The following is a 16414-nucleotide window of genomic DNA, read 5'->3' on the forward strand; positions in this document are numbered from 1 at the left end:
TTTTCACTGGGGTTGTACCATCAAAGGTCTGCCAGTTGTACTCTACCTGTAGGTAAATGTACCCTATAAGGTGCATAAATAAACTTTGAGTAACATTTTTATAGCATTGGGGATACACTAATGTTGTTTGTACCTTTGAGAAACAAATTGGTCCCAGAGCTGTACCCTTTCTTTCTGACAGTGAGCCCTAGAAGTACTTGCACTCTCCAAACAATTACACGATGTGGGGCACTGACTTGCCAGCCAATTTCACTTAGGCGCCTGGCAGCACCACGCTGGGGGAGGGGAACCGTGTCAAGAATGATGTTAGGTTGCAGGGTGTGACCAAAAAACACAATGTAAGTGAAGTGGAGACAAGATGAAGAGCATTTCAAAATGAGCAAAGGTTGATAATAGAGCCCTTAAAAAATATTTTTTCAACTGCAGTGCATTGCATAAACAAGCGTGTTGCAACACCATCAGAGAAAATATTGCCTGCATGTGGTGGATAGAAACTGAATTCTATTAATAATGCCTATACTATTTTCCCATTGGGGTATCAAAGTTAACGCTACTAGCGTTAACCCATTCAAAGAAATAATTACTTGTTATGATTTCAAAGCACCAATTTAATAAGATATATTACCATTATTTTCATTGTTTATATAAAATATGTTTTACATAATTGTGTTTTTGGGAAATATATAATTGTTTGTCTATATGTTTGTTTGTTTGTTTGTGCGACGGCTGTGGCAGTTGGCAGGGGGGAGCGCAGTGTCGGCCTCCTGCTCTGATGTTTTCACATCTCTAACAATGTTTATATAACTTGCCTCTTCCAGCATTCTGCTTCAATATGACTTTCCCTCCCAAATTTAATCTTAGTTCTCATTCTCAGTCTTCCCTTCTGTCATCAGCTGTTTAATTCATTCAAAGACGAAAGCTCTAAACATTAATTGTATTGTCAAGTCCTTCCTCAAGAAGGTTGTAGTGCATATATAATAATGAGCACTTTCCCGAAATAGCGTCTCAAACCCGGTTTGTCTCTTGCAACTTGTTTGAGTCTTCTGGTGCATTATTGTCCAGTCTTGCTTGGATTTTGTGAAACTTTGCAAGATGACCGTCATGCAAAGGCTAGATTAATATGTAGTATGAAGTAAGAATTCAGTGTTGCAATTGCATTGTTATCTGCATCTCTGTGTCTGAAAAAGTACAGAAATGCATGCGTGGTGCAATCGTAGTGAACTCCAACATTGAAATGCCTCAACTGCGGTATCCTTGTTGACAGGGATTGACATAACTGGCACGCAAGTACGCATTCACCTTTAAAAGCGATACGTGCGGCAATCGATTGTTGTAACGGCGTGAATACATACGTATTTTATGCATACTTGTGTACCAGTTATGTCAATCTCTGACTTTAAGTCCCTTACAATCCACAAAAGTGTAAAGGACATGAACCATCTTGTCAGGTTAGGTGCCTACTTGTCCTCCACCCAAAGCCTCATCACTTGGGTACCACAAAGCTTCGTGCAGAGTTTCCCACTTTACTCACTCTGCATTTAAGACTGCATACCTGTCCATAACTCTAGCACCATCATCACATTTGCTTTGATCTTTGACGATGATGAGTCAACAATTACCGACACCACTAGCAACCTGACTCTCAAGCAGTATCAACACAAAGAAAAGACAGCAGCCCACTCTGACCGCAGGTTAAATAAGAGTGTGCATCCCCCCATTTACATGAACCAAGATGTCATGGAGCATGTCATCATCTTCATTACTCATTATTCATTTTACCATTAATTTAGAAAAGCTTGCATCATAATCTCACAGTGAACATCACAGCTTTGCATTCATGTTAATCATGTGGGTTACCTAGCTAATTATGTGGGTTTTCCTGAATTAAATCAGTCACACGTGATTTCTCCAGTAAACCCCATTTTCTTGCATTATATAACCCCTTAATTTTCTAGTAGCATCATCCTGTACAAACTCAATGTACAAGCAATGCCTTCAAATACACAAGTCATCATTACTCCTTTGAGATAAAGGGGTGCCGAAGTGCAGGTGCACTGCCCCCTAGTGTCCTCTTTGAGGGTATATGGCTTTAGAACATTAACTATTTAACTGGCATTACTGCTCATTTAGTGTAAAAAATAACTTTTTCCTCTGGTACAATTTAATAATCAGTATTGTCAAGTCAGCTAAGTGAGAAATAGCTTTGCTGTCATGGCAACCATGCACAATGTAGAGTGTGGCACAAGGTGACGTTCTACCTGAATCCATAGTGCAATATTTACGACAGGGCAAACAGACAGGGCTTTGAAATAACTATCATAGTGCAAAAACGTCTGTACACAATAACAGATGGATTTATCTACATTTCCCTATTACCTATATTTTCTACCTAACTAAAACAAAGATTCCACATTAGACAGACAATGAACAGGCAAACTAAATAAATCCCGGCATATTAGTGCATGGATGTACTGTCTCTGCCTAAAGTGGCAGTGAAATATTAATCTGTATTTTCCAGTAGTTCATCATATGTGGGCAACATGGGGAGTGTGGCGTTCAGTCTGACAGACTCCGGGAAGAAGCTTTTGCACAGTCTGGAAGATTGGGAGCAGGTGCTGTGGAACATTTTGCCAGACAGCAGAAGGGCAAGGAGTTCGGGGGAGGGGTGCAAAGGGTCCTTGAAAATACTGGAGGTGAGAATGTGGTAGATGTCCTGGACGTAGGGTATAGACGCGCCGACGATGCCTTCAGCTGTCTGCACTGTCCTCTACAGGGTCTTGGGGCCTGTGGTGCTGCAGTTCCCAACCAGACAGTGATGGAGCTGATCAGGATGCTGTCGTTGGTGCTTCTGTAGAATGTGGGGGGGATGGCTGGGGAGCGGCAGATCTCCTCAGCTGCCACAGTAAGTGCATGTGCTGCTAGCTTCGTTTGTTCAAAGAGCTGGTGTTGGTGTGGTCCTTTGTGCATACCAAGGAACTTAGGGCTCTACAGTCCCTCCACCGGGAAGCTATTAATCCTTAGGAGGAAGAGGTCAATCCGGGACTTCCAGGAGTCGACAATCATCTCCTTTGTTTTGTCAACATTCGGAGAGAAATTGTTGTTCCAACACTAGTCTGTAAGCTGCTTCACCTCATCTCTGTACGCCGCTTCCCCACTGGCACCAATGAGTCGCACTACTGTGGTGCTGTTGGCAGACTCTGTGATGTGGTTTGTGTTGGATCTGGCAGAGCAGTCATGAGTCAGCAGTGTTAACAGCAGTGGACTGAGCACACAGCCACCAGGTGCGTCAATGATCAACGTAATGGTGTTGCTGCCAATAAATGCAAACTGCAGTGGGTTCGCTGTGTTGGGGAGTCTTTATGTCTAGTCACTTGAAGCGCTTCATGATGAGTGCAGTAAGAGCCACAGGGTGGTAGTGATTGAGACAGAAGCCTGTGGCCTACTGTACTTCAGCATTGGTATGATGGTGGTGGTCTTGAGTGCACTGTAGAACAACAATAGCCACATGTCTGTGGGCCCTTGAGCAAGGCCCTTAACCTCAGCTACCAGGACACTGTACACTGGATGACCCTTGTTCTCATGGAGAACAAGATGGGGTAGGTGAAGTCAAGCATTCCAGTGTACCTGTATTTGTACTTGGCGTATATGACAAGCAAAGGATCATTTCTTTGAAAAAAATAGGAAGTGTTCACTGCTGCAGTGAGGGTGTTGTCAGCATCAGCGGTGTGTGACGTGGGTCCGAGATTGTCTGGATGCTCTGTGTCTCTCATGTTACTGAAGTGAGTATTTATTTGTTTTGTGCATGCTCATGTTTCGCTCAGTTGGCTGCTGCCGTTCAGTTTGCTGACTTGTTCTCTTTGCTAAAACCTTTGATTAACTCTGTGTTTTGTTACTGCATGGCTTCCTTCATTCTTGGTAATCAAAATATATAAAACCATTTAAATAGGAAGGTATAAAACTGGAAATTAAGTTCTTTCACTAAATGTTTCAGAACCCTGTGGAATCAGTGCCCACATTGAAGAAGAGGATCTTGTGGGTGTTGTGTGTCTGTCTTTGTTCTGTATGATAAATGCCACTTGACCAGCTAGGTTGTTTAAACAGGATCTGAATGTGCCCTGAAAGAGCATTGTGGCTGCCAGCACTGGGCCTGGCTCTCTTCCCCTTCTGAGTGCTCTTTTCCATACTGTGTCAGCCTACATCTCTCTATGTAGAATAAGACTGGAATGCATTACTACTGCATATCAGAATCATAATTTTAAAATTGCAAGCAGATACATCTGTACTACGAATCAGACATGATGTGCCATTGCAGTTACAAGATTTAAAAAAATACAAACCACACATATGACAAAGCATACGATAACGGCACTAGATACAACACTCAATATTATCATTCAGAAAACTGAGTGATACAGATAACAGGCTGCAGCTGCCCATTGAAGCTATCTATTTTCATTACCCGTTATTCATTGACGCGGTGATCCAGAATAACCCAAGATGGGGCCGCCAACCTATCACATGCAATCACACCTAGGAACAATTTGGGAACTCCATTTGCCAGTTTAGGCTTTGTCTGTGCAGAATAAACAAAATTAAAAGCATTTGCACATCCCTCCTCCAGCTGCAAATCCGGCTTGGGGTTGCCCGGGGGGGCACTGGAGCCCATGGGCAATTTAGAGATACCATTTGACTTTGGACTGTGGGAGGAAACCTGTCTGACTCGGGGAGAACATGCAAACTCCACACACAATTTCATGTAGCTGTTATTTGGAAATTAGTACTAAGTGCTTTGGGCAAAGATGTTGGGATGACTGGTATATGAGAGGAAATTAACGATATGTAAAAACATGCAGTTTTACTCCTCAGGTCATCTCACAGTGACCTCACACCTCTAGGGTTTTTGGTGAGATTTCAAGCCCATCCTTCTCCCCGGCTATCCTGTCACTGTTCAAAGACATACAGATTAAATGGACTGGTGGACAAGTGTATGTGTGTGTGTGTGTGTGTGTGTGTGTGTGTGTGTGTGTGTGTGTGTGTGTGTGTGGTCCAGTGATACCTTACCTTGTGAGGGACAAATGTCCCCAAAACATGATAAATACCCATTTTGGACAGAATTCATTCCCTTAAGCTTAACTCATATTCTCATATGTTACAATGTATTACAGCTCTCTTCTAGAATTGGTGGAGGAGCTGAGGTAGCTATTAGTCGATTGACACTGTGGAAAAACATGTCAGGTTCAGTTTTCCAGTAGAGAACAGTTGTCATGCTATATGATAGAATGTTTTAACATCTAGGGCAGTGTTTCCTAATCCAGTCCCTGGGGAGCCCCAGACAGTCCATGTTTTTGGGAGTTGGGAGGGAGCAGAAATGTGCACTGTCTGACAGTGAGCTGAAAGGGAGCAAATATGTGGACTGTCTGGGGATGACCGTGGACAGGGCTGGGAAACACTGATCTAGTGTGTACCTGTTAAAATGGGAAGTTTTCTAATAGAACACATATATACATATGATGGCTCCATGATGGCTTGATGCCTGACTCACAGTGGATTTGATTTACTAGTATTTTCTTCACCTCACTTGTACATCGTTTTGGACAGTGCCTGCTGCAACTTGCAGTAAGACAAATGATAAATGATAAATAAAAGATAAAAACATAAGCAAACCACATATTTAGTAGTGTAAGCCACCCATCAAACAAAAACACATTTTTAAAAATTGTTGATTTTGCAATATTTCTTCATTTTGTCTACTAAAATGGCATACAGAATCGCAGTAGCCAATGTGGCACTCCAGGTAAGCATTATGGTCGGTATCCCTGGTTCGAAACTGGCAGCTAAGTTGGTGCCCTAGGCAGCCGCCTACATCGCCTATAGGATTGACCGGCCCTGCAGAATCATTCTCCTGCCAGTGTCTTCTAGACAGAATTATAGGTTTTTAAAATGATAAATCCCCTTAAACAAGTAGATAAGCGAAATTTAACCCACTCAAGAGTTTATTACAGCATACCCAGTTTAATAAACGAACTTACAGGGAGGTTGCATGCATAACCAAGTCAGTTGTTTCAAAGGAGCTTCTGTTCTAATGAAAACTAACAGAATGATAATGAAAGGGTAGATTGTTGCCACATTGTAACAGAAAACCATGAACAATCAGTTGTTAAACTTTTTATATGCTTTTGTATTTATGTTTTAAACACGGGGAAGTGAAAGGCAGATATGACACATAGTTTCATGGGTACATTACATGGCTGAAACTGTCCACACCCAGCCTGCCTGACATCTCATTCTGGAACTTAAGAGTGTTAATGTGACATAGGTCCTCACTTGTGGCTGTAACAGCTTCTGCTCTTTTGGATGTTGATGAACATTGTTGATAGGATTTGCGTCCATTGACCAGAAAAGCATTAGTGAGCTTGGCTAAAAAAGGAAGCACAGAAATGTCATAGCACACTGTAATGTTAGGGTTTGTTTCTACTGTTTACATCCAGCCTCAGCACACCTGAACGTCCTAGTGCAAGGCCCTTAACCCCCAGCCCCCATGGTACTACAACAGGTGGCTGCCCTTCAAAGCCAGCTTGCTGTCATCTACGGAGAGCAAGTTGGAGGAGGTGTAAAGAGAATTTCAATCAATAAAAAGTATCAATTACTATTATAATAAAAACCACGTTGTTCCAAATAGTTCTGCTGGAATTGTTTTCATGGACAATTTCTGATTAAGTTCGCTTTTGGCAATTGCATGCTTAATTATACATGTCAGCAATGTTCAGCTTAATTAACCAGTTACACTAATTAGAAGGCATGTTTGGATACTTTTGGCAAAACAATGTTCATCTGAGCCCACCTGTACCAGCACTGCAGCTGTTAGTTCTACTAAATATACTTGGAAATGCTTGAGCTTTTTATTCCACAATATCTTTTTCATACCCAAAGTGTTAGTAGGATAAGTGAGACTTTGTAAAAACAAATAATGGTAGAATACTTAGGTCAGATGGTAGGTTGAGAATTGAATGTCGAATCTTGATCATATAACTCATTCTCATTACGCTTCTCTTGAATTTTGCCTCCAGTTTTCAAGGATGTGCGAAGACACTTGTTGAAATCCCGTGAAACAAAGCAGTAGAGTAGAGGATCCACACAGCAGTTGGCACCAGCCAAAATCCAACAGATGTAATAAGCTGTCTCCAACTTCACGAGGAGTTTGCACTCATTTGGGAAGAACATCTTGACCACAACAGCTATGGTGCGAACCAGGGCAATCGGCATGAAGCAGAAGCCGAAAATCGCCAGGCAGATAGCCACCGTCTTGTGTGATTTGGATTTAATGGCTTGTCCTTTCGTGGTGGTAGTGTTGATGCGAGACACGGAGCTGGCCAAAAGGAAGTAGCACACCATAGTCACGGCGAATGGCACAAGAAACCCCAGGATAAGGATGAATAAGTTCACTGTGAAGTAGACTTGCGTGTATTCATCTTGGTGAATGCTGAGGCAAAGAGTTTGGTTGCCAACGTTACTGGTGTTAAACATACTAAAGATGGCTGTCCCGCTAGCCAGTAATAACAACCAGATCCCACCGCAAAGTTTGTGAATGAATTTCACTTGTTTCATAGGTGAAGTTTTCTTGTATTGGACCACAACTATATAGCGATGGATGCTAATGAGCATGAGGAACAGAATGCTGCCATACAAGTGCATGGTAAGTAGGGCGATCTTCGTCTTACAGAGGAAGCTGCCAAAGGTCCAGTGATTGCTTTTGATGAAGTAGGTTGCCATCAAAGGAGCTGCTGGGGTGATAATAGCGTCGCTCAGTGCCAGGTGGAACTGCAAGACGTTACTAGAGGTCCAGTGAGAAATACGATAGCAGAAGACCCATAAACTGAAGCTGTTCAGTATGAACCCCACTAGAAAGACCAGGCAGAGCAATACAGTAATGGTGAGGTGCTGTGGCTCCGGACTACAGGATTCTAGGTGACTGAGGTTGACAGCAACACTGTTCAGGGGTTCCACAGAAGAGCTGTTCATCTTGAAAGTATTTCAGACAGAGGATGATCCTGATCACCTTCAGGGGACTGAAAGGGTCACGTCATTAATGACAAAAAAGAAAAAAAGTTAAAATGCAAAGATTTGAACAACATGGTAAACTCGACTGAAGCATAAGTGCGTGGATGATCTAGCTATCAAGATATTAATTTGCACCAAAAGACATTCCACTCTTACTGCAAATCTGAGAACCTGATGATTATTTAAATTTAATTAAAAATGGAAGATGGTAACGCAAGGAAGCAAACAATTTCTTTTGGCAAGTTTTAAGCAGGCAAAAATTTAAACTGGTTGAACACATAGAGAGAGATGGATGGGTGAGTACGAACAGTACTGTGCTTCATTAGTGATGTCATAAAACTTAAAGAAAGACATTTGATTTTAATTAAATATTGCTAATACAATGGATTACAATTTTATGATAAAAATGATAAAATCCTACATCTTAAAACTATAAAAAACAGCCATCCTTTCTATTGAAATAGTAAAGGAACATTAATGTGCAAAAAGTTTTCATTTAATTAGCACCTAGAACCATTTTTGTAACTATAAGCTAAACTGAAATCTAATACAGTACACCTTTTCTAATGCACACAAAAACAAGCTCAGTGATTAGTTCCAAATGCAGAAAACAGTACTGGGCCTCTATTTAAAACATCTCTTTATGTCATTTGTTTTAGGACAGTTGTTGTCTACTTACATATGGTTTTAGCTCCCCAGATATCCAGTAAGATATGCTGATAAAGAAACAGCTCTTTTACAGTGTCTGAGTATAGCTAGAAATAAAACCAAAAACCAGGAACTGACTCAGTGGTTAACCCATTAAGTGTACAATCTAATACAGCGAGCAGACATAACAACTGCCGGATATTGTGTAGGTCCCTTTCATCCTTCCATCAAGGCATGGAATCCAGAAGATCTCTGAAGGTGTCCTGTGGTGTCTGGCACCATGACATTAGCAGCAGATCCTTTATGTCCTGTAAGTTGCAAGATGGGGCCTCCATGGATCAGACTTGTTTGTCCAGCACATCCCACAGATGCTCGATTTAATTGAGATCTGGGGAATTTGCAGCACAAGTCAACACCTTCAACCCTTTTTCATGTTCCTCAAACTATTCCTGAACAATTTTCGAAGTGAGGCAGGGCACATAATCCTGCTGAAATAGGTCACCGCCGTCGTGGAGGGGTGTATTTGGTCTGCAGCGATGTTAGTGGGTTTAATAGATATGAGAATGAGTCAGTAGCATCAAAGTCGCTAGCACTAGCCCACACAAAATATGCAACCAACCCCCGCGAGATGTGATTAAAAAAAACAGATGTGTTTCATTGAAAAGCATATAATGTTTGTTTATGCACATCTGTATGTCTATATAAGGACAAGATAATTTGGTTGGTTTTACTGCAACAGCTAAAAATGAAACCAAAACGAGAAATGACCCCAGTGGTCTCATCACTAACCGTATAAGTCCACAGGCAAATATATCTTACCCCAGTGCTGTCAGACTGTTCAACATCAGTTGCTACATGTGTTTTCATATAATGTTCATAAGGTGCAATGTAACATGCAATATATGTTAACAGTGTGTTCAACATACTTATGTGCAGTATTGCTAACACACAATACACATACTAAACACTGTTTATAAATACTTGCCCTCTTGTGGTCACTTAGTCAATAAAACACGTTATTTGTTAGCTGTCTTTTTACGGAGCCTCTCTGGTGACACAGGAGGAAAATACATATATTGCGTGGCCACGAGATAATTAAGTGAGACCACGTCTTTCTTAAAGCGTGGGAACGAGTTAAATTTCCGCGATGTTGTACACTGGTCTAATGCACTTGTCTATAACGCCTTTAGGAAGTTAACATCACATCACAATTATGTTATCAATTTAAAAAAATTATAATTTCTTTATAAAAATTATACTTACTTTAATCCACTCTCGAAGTTGTCCACGTGTTTCTAGGGATTCGGAATCCTCGTGGCCACGCGTTATTGTCTCGTGGCCAGCATTTAATTATCTCGTGGCCGCGCGTTATAATGCTTGGCCACGCATTATTTTTTTTCTCTCCTATATCACCAGGGCCTCCGCAGTTTTTTGTCTGATGTTTATTTAATGTTAGTTATTGGAATGTCACACTGCTTTAATTGTCTAGTCTTTGAAGAAGGTATTCAAGTAAGAATTTCATTGTACTCTGTAATTTGTATATATGACCATAAAACGTTTGAATCCTTGAATTTATGTGCTTCTTACAGTAAGTTATTGTAACACCATAAAACACCATAAAACAAAGAAAATCATTATTATTAGTTTTTTTTTCCAGAATGTTGGTTAGTGAAACAAGTTGAGGCCCCTCCAGTAAAGGGTTACCCAAATAACTGTGTGCCGTTGATGAAAGCGACAGGAGAATGTTACCATGGAGACAGCTGGCCTTGCTAGAGGTCTTAACGCTTAACACAATGAAGGACAATATGAATAAGACGCTAAACTGCGTCTTCCAAAATAATTAATTTGCATAATTCAAAGGCAGATGTGTACGAATAAATAAATCATCTGAAATATATCTGGATTTCTGCAATGAAAAATATTTCTACACATAGGACCCCTCGCGTAACCACGGGCTGATGATTTTGAATATTATTCTTATGAGTAAATCGTTACGTGAACAAACATATAATATAATGTTTTATAGCATATAAGTCTTATTTAAGCAAGTTCAGTAGAGCACTTAATGTAACCGGTTTGACGAGATCTCCGGTGTGTTCTAAATAACAGAGTTTGACATGTTTCCATGGTGATGTGGGCACTGTAAACACTGGGAGTCTCAGTGTTTTTGACCGTGGATAAGAAATGTCTTATACTTAAGAGGTAAGATTAAATAAAGATAAGCAGCGTTAATAGCTTTTTTTATGTGATTTTATTTTGAAGTTAATTTCACTGTTACCTAACAGTGTGTAAATCATGATCCATGCATTTGCTCGCTTTGGCTCTTGACAAGAAACTTACAATAGAGATTGTGGTGCATTTCTGACGCTGTCTCTATAACAAATCTGAATTATTAGTGGAAAAAATGAAGTGCTAAAAATTAAGTTAAAAGTTAAGAATCTGAGTGTTTCTTGTGTTAGTTCATTCAGTTTAGGTATTTAATTAGTGATTTATTGTTTGCAACATCCAACTCATTAAGCAAATGAACAATAACTGTGACAATCATGCTGAAAACTGCTTCGTAGTGCCTTGTGTCAAGCCCAGTGCTAGCAGAGAACTGCCCCGTGTGACAGAGATAACAAAGGACCTAACATCATTAATCACAGACGAAACAATGAAACTGACTAAATGAACTGTGTGTGTCCAAAAACTGAGTTCAGCAGTGTTCTTTTTAACTCTGACAGTGTATATTTGAAAATTACAGTACATTAACACTGAAAGTGTCAGATATACCAATTCTTTGATTTTTATTTTCTAAGTTTACAAACTAATTAATCCAGTTTTTAACAAAGACGCAAAACATGTACCCAAGTGAGGACTGGATATGCAAGCTGTAACACAACCTTGAAAAACTCCCTTGCAGATTAAAATGTCGGCGTTATGGAAATTGTCAGCTCCACTGTCACCCAAAAAGGACCCCAGCCAACCTCTGGAGTTAGTGAGATGCATTGGGAAGGCCATATATAAGACAGATTCAGGAATCACAGGAGCTCATATGGAAAATAGCAAATTTGCTAAATTAACGAAAAAACAGGTATGGGTTTTTTTTCTGAGGTTAAATACAAACTACAAAAAGTATTAATTATTAATTAATTACAGAAACTGCAAACTGCCATCCCAGTGACCCTGACCAGGACAAGTGGTAGGAACATGGATGGATCTGTCGTAATAACTTTTAATGTCCGAGTTTCACACCTGGGAAAATGCAATAGCACGTCATTCAGCTTTGGATGAGGAGTATTAAATGTAAATGTTGTTTAATGCGTTGGAGATTGGCTGTATGCTGCTATCATAATCATATGATCAAAATTTCAATTCATGTTGAAACAGATTAGCTTCAGATCTTCTTTTTAACTGTTGCATGGAGTGAAAATACTTTGAATCATTTGTTCTTTTCAAACAGACAAAAGGTTCAATAAGAAGTAAGCCTGGGAATCTCAGACCGAATTGGTCATACCAAAGTATGTCTCAGCTTGCAGTCTATCCAAGGTAACAAAAAAGACATCTTTTAGCATTAAAGCAGAACGACCGTACTTGAACTAAATAGTATATTATTTTGCAGTTTGCTTCTTTGTATAAGATATTGTCCTTGGGAACATATAATGGTTACATTTTTGATGTTAAACTACAATATTTAAGAATAATTTTTGAGTCCCCAGCCTGAAATTCTCAGGTCGTTTTCCAAAAATTTGACCTTGCTGTGCTGAATCTCTTAGTACCTTACGGACTACATTAAGTGTTCTCTGCGTTCAAAGGCTGGGGACGGTGAATGCAGAGAAATGGTGGAGCACTGAAATGTCAGGGTGGGATTTGTCTGAGAGGACAAAAAGCTGCCACAGATTTAAATCTCCTTCAAGGAGACCCAGTCCAGCATTCTGGGTATGGTGCGTGATATAATTCACTTTCCCTTGACAATGTTTATGTAAATCACGAAGACAGCAATTGACCAACCTTCAGGCTTCCCACACATCCCGGGTCACCACTGCCCGGACTCAGCATTCCCAGGATTCAAAGGCTAGTAGGCTGCGGAAAAGCATGAAGCATGAAAACTATCAATCCAGTAGGGGCAGCATTGAGCCATTAAACCGGCCAATGCAGGGTAGAAGAATCCCACTGAAGAGAAGGACATTATGGTACATATAAAGATGAACAATCATTTGAACTCTTAAGACAATTATTAACTGTTGGAAATGTGCTCTTTTCCATTTTAAACATTTCAGCACTATGTTTTCATGATTTTCTATAGACAGGCTATTTGAAGCAGTCTCTTTGTGTGAGGAGTCCAATCAAATGATGACAAAAATCTTGGAAACAAAACTGTAAATGTTGTATTGAAATGCTATGAAAATAACCATAATTCTTTGTGTGATAGTCTGAAAACTCCAATGGCAGCGGGCCTACATGGTCCGTGCGTATTGCAGTGTGTTGGCTTCGCTACAGGTAAGGGCTGGGCTCTTCACAGCTGCCTCATTCACAGTGTCTTGCTGAGTCTCAGTAATTCATGACCGCGCGATCTTTTCAGTGTCAGAGATCATGTAAGCTGCAAAGGGAAAAGGTGATTTCTGAAGCATCTGTTGTCTCACTAACCCAGGGCGGGGTGATGCTGAGCAGGAAAAGAGCTGCAACAGTGACATGAACTCCCAGCATTTCGGCATTTTCGCAAGGGGAAGCTGCAGGAGCCGACATGGTGGTCAGTTTGGCTCTCTCAGAAGCAAAGGTCAGGAACATGCATGTGTGCAGCATTACCTTTCATGCTTTTCTGAGCACATTTGCTGTTACTTCTGATATCCACCTAAAATGACATTTTTGGTCAAATGAAAAAGACAATGCATCTGCTTTGTGGCAGCACAAATATTTTGCTAATACACTGTAGTGGCCAGTTTATCGGGTACACAGACCAGACTCATTAACGCCAACAGGATGGCCATGTGTATGGGGTCAAGCACCAGAGGAAAGCCTCCAGCCTCTTGGTCAACCCATAATGCAGAGAACTCAAGCTGTTTTGGAGGTGTGGGGATTCCACCACCAACTAGGCAGTGCACCTAACTAGAGGGGTTGGACAATAAAACCAAAACACCTGGTTTTAAACCATGGTCCTGCACATGGTCAGAGGGACTTTGAGCCATTCCTAATGCAGAATAGTGGTCAGGTCTCTATGTGAGGCTGGTGGAGGAAAACATTTCCTGACTCGCTCCTCTAAAACACCCCAAAGTGGCTCAATATATTCAGATCTGGTGACTGTTCAGGCCATGGCAGATGTTCAACTTCAGTTTCATGATCATCAAACCACTCAGTCACCAATCTTGCTGTGTATGGGTGCATTATCATCCTGATACATGTCACCACATTCAGGGTACAATATTCAAACCACTGGGTGAACATGGTCCTCCAGAATGGCTGTATAGTCCTTGGCAGGCCTAGGGAATGTTGCAGCTCAAACCATCACTGATCTATCTCAATGCTGCAACGGTCTGGGTGGTAAACCATAAATCACCCAGATGTGGGAAAGACTGTAAAGGCAGATTCATCAGAGAACAATACATGTTTCACATTGTCCACAGCCCAAGATTTGCACTGCTGGCACCATTGAAACTGACATTGGCATGAGTGACCAAAGGTTTGGCTATAGCAGCCTGACCATGAATATTGACCCTGTGGAGCTCCCAAAGAACAGTTTTGGTGGAAACAGGAAAATTGAGGCGCACACTTAAATCTGGGGGCGGCATGGTAGTGCAGTGGTTAGCACTGTTGCCTCACACCTTTGGGACCCGGGTTCAAATCTCCGCCTGGGTTACATGTGTGCAGAGTTTGCATGTTCTCCCCATGTCGTCGTGGGGTTTCCTCTGGGTACTCCGGTTTCCCCTCACAGTCCAAAAACATGCTGAGGCTATTTGGACTTAAATTGCCCGTAGGAATGCATATGAGAGTGAATGATGTGTGAGTGTGCCCTACGATGGACTGGCCCCCCATCCTGGGTTGTTCCCTGCCTTGTGCCCATTGCTTCAGGGATAGGCTCCGGACCCAGTAAGGACAAGCGGTTTGGAAAATGGATGGACATTTAAATCTGCAGAGTTGGGCGGCTGTGGATTTATGATTTTTGGATACAATCTGAGTACCTGGACGTCTCTCTCAGGCAGCTTCCTCTTGCATCCACGGTTACTCCTGTTGGATGTCGTCCATCCTTCGTGGTGGTATGCTGACATTATACTGGATACCGTGGCTCTCGATACACTTCAAAGACTTGCTGTCCTGGTCACAGATGCACCAGCGAGACTCACACCAACAATTTGGCCTTTTTTGAACTCTGATACGACTCCGTTATGTTGTGCGGATTGCAATCTTTTAAGTACAGCCGTGCTATTGCTCTGCTAATTCAACCTTCGCACTCTGCCTGTACTGATGGATTGTGCAATTGGTGAAGATGGGCCACCAGACCATGCATATATAGGCATGAAACCTCAAACACTATTGGCCAGCTGTTTCAGTTCTATTGTCCATCTCCTGAAAGCGGCCGCTGAGTCTATTCCTCCAAAATATTTCTTATCATGAAGTATTTTTCACGTTCCAATCTATTTTCTATGATGATGTATTGAATACTTATGCGATAATAATGTCATATATAATATGATTCACCCCTATTTTGATGTAGTGAGATGCAACAGGATTTGATTCAACACATTGTGATTCGATGGAATATGAAGCAATGCAAAGGAATAAGATGCTATGCAATTCAATACAGTACAGATACAGAAACAGTTTACAGAGAGGGAGCCAATCTAAATACAGAATTATTGTTCAAAAATGCTTTGTCACATTTCTAACTATTCAAAGCTACTAATATTTTGCTGATGCAATCATGTTGCAAACAATGTATCCTGAGGTAATCTCAAATTGTATCTGGTGCACACTATTTGAATCGGGGCAATCACAAAGATTCATGCCAGTGCACTGATGTCAATCAATGAATCTCACACTCCTTAATTTGCATATATCAGGTAAATGTGCAAAGATCCATAATGAACATGTTGTGATTCTTCCTGCAGTTGCCCTCACAAGTATGGGAGCTCCCAGGCAAAGTACCATTAGCACTATTGCCCACAGAAGAGCCTGCTGCATTTCAGACATGCAAGGCCTCCATGTGGAGGAGAGAGGTAATGCACTTGTGGATTGTAGATATACAAACTGCTAAGCCTAGCAGATTAGCTCAAATGGTGGATGATAATGTATGATAAGCTTCATATATCAGGCTTAATGAGACACACAACCTTTCAGATTCATCCTTATTCAAAGGGACCAAGCCTTCTGGCTCATCACCAGCTGGAAGCCACACAGAAATCTCCCTGCTAAATTCCTAAAATGCCACATGGGCGGAAAAAATATTTAGATGCAAGGTACACATCAGAAAAGTAAGAATTTAGATAATCCAGATAATACTGTCGCTATCATGCAGCTAATAAAGATTATGTGTTTTTTTATAATCACTTTAATCACATATATTCTGCAGTCTATTTACAAAATAAAAATATATGTTAGTCCTAGTTCCTATTGCAGCATTTTCCTTTTGTTATCCTTTGTTAAGGAACAAATCATTTGTATGTAAAATATTTGTTTTCCTGGTTTATCAAAAATAAATAAAATGAGTTTGCCTATTAAGCATTAATGTTTTATG

At 40.9% G+C, this 16414-nt stretch overlaps 2 protein-coding genes across 9 annotated transcripts; one reads left to right on the forward strand and one right to left on the reverse strand.

Annotated features, from left to right (window-relative positions):
* Positions 1-6150: 6150 nt before the first annotated feature.
* On the reverse strand, positions 6151-8813 carry LOC125728343 (P2Y purinoceptor 4). Its single transcript, XM_049005327.1, has 2 exons — positions 8738-8813; positions 6151-8066 (listed from the first exon to the last, which is right to left on the reverse strand). Exon 2 carries the CDS (start codon positions 8017-8019, stop codon positions 6985-6987), a length of 1035 nt encoding a protein of 344 aa, XP_048861284.1. The 5' UTR covers positions 8020-8066; positions 8738-8813; the 3' UTR covers positions 6151-6984.
* Positions 8814-10823: 2010 nt separating this feature from the next.
* On the forward strand, positions 10824-16382 carry LOC125720556 (uncharacterized). 8 transcript variants are annotated; one of them, XR_007385500.1, is made up of 9 exons: positions 10824-10908; positions 11609-11779; positions 12149-12234; positions 12501-12629; positions 12703-12878; positions 13118-13185; positions 13337-13462; positions 15789-15896; positions 16018-16382. XR_007385500.1 is itself a non-coding variant. In XM_048996111.1 (9 exons), the coding sequence occupies exons 2-9, from the start codon at positions 11615-11617 to the stop codon at positions 16098-16100; spliced, it is 822 nt and encodes a 273-aa protein (XP_048852068.1). In that variant the 5' UTR covers positions 10824-10908; positions 11609-11614; the 3' UTR covers positions 16101-16382. The 8 variants fall into 8 exon arrangements, 6 of the variants coding, with proteins under 6 accessions (XP_048852068.1, XP_048852058.1, XP_048852096.1 ...); XM_048996111.1 differs by having other exon boundaries at positions 12703-12759; XM_048996101.1 differs by having other exon boundaries at positions 12501-12624.
* The last annotated feature ends 32 nt before the right edge of the window (positions 16383-16414 follow it).

The sequence above is a fragment of the Brienomyrus brachyistius genome, chromosome 2 (genome assembly GCF_023856365.1).
Source record: "Brienomyrus brachyistius isolate T26 chromosome 2, BBRACH_0.4, whole genome shotgun sequence".
Classification (NCBI taxonomy): domain Eukaryota; kingdom Metazoa; phylum Chordata; class Actinopteri; order Osteoglossiformes; family Mormyridae; genus Brienomyrus; species Brienomyrus brachyistius.

Bases quoted from the DNA above. Each gene is read 5' to 3' on its own strand.
- LOC125728343 (XM_049005327.1), bottom strand. From the start codon at position 8,019: ATGAACAGCTCTTCTGTGGAACCCCTGAACAGTGTTGCTGTCAACCTC.
- LOC125720556 (XM_048996101.1), top strand. From the start codon at position 11,615: ATGTCGGCGTTATGGAAATTGTCAGCTCCACTGTCACCCAAAAAGGAC. The intron at 13,463-15,788 runs GTCAGGAACATG...TTCTTCCTGCAG, and splicing joins TGGCTCTCTCAGAAGCAAAG to TTGCCCTCACAAGTATGGGA. The intron at 15,897-16,017 runs GTAATGCACTTG...ACAACCTTTCAG, and splicing joins CCTCCATGTGGAGGAGAGAG to ATTCATCCTTATTCAAAGGG.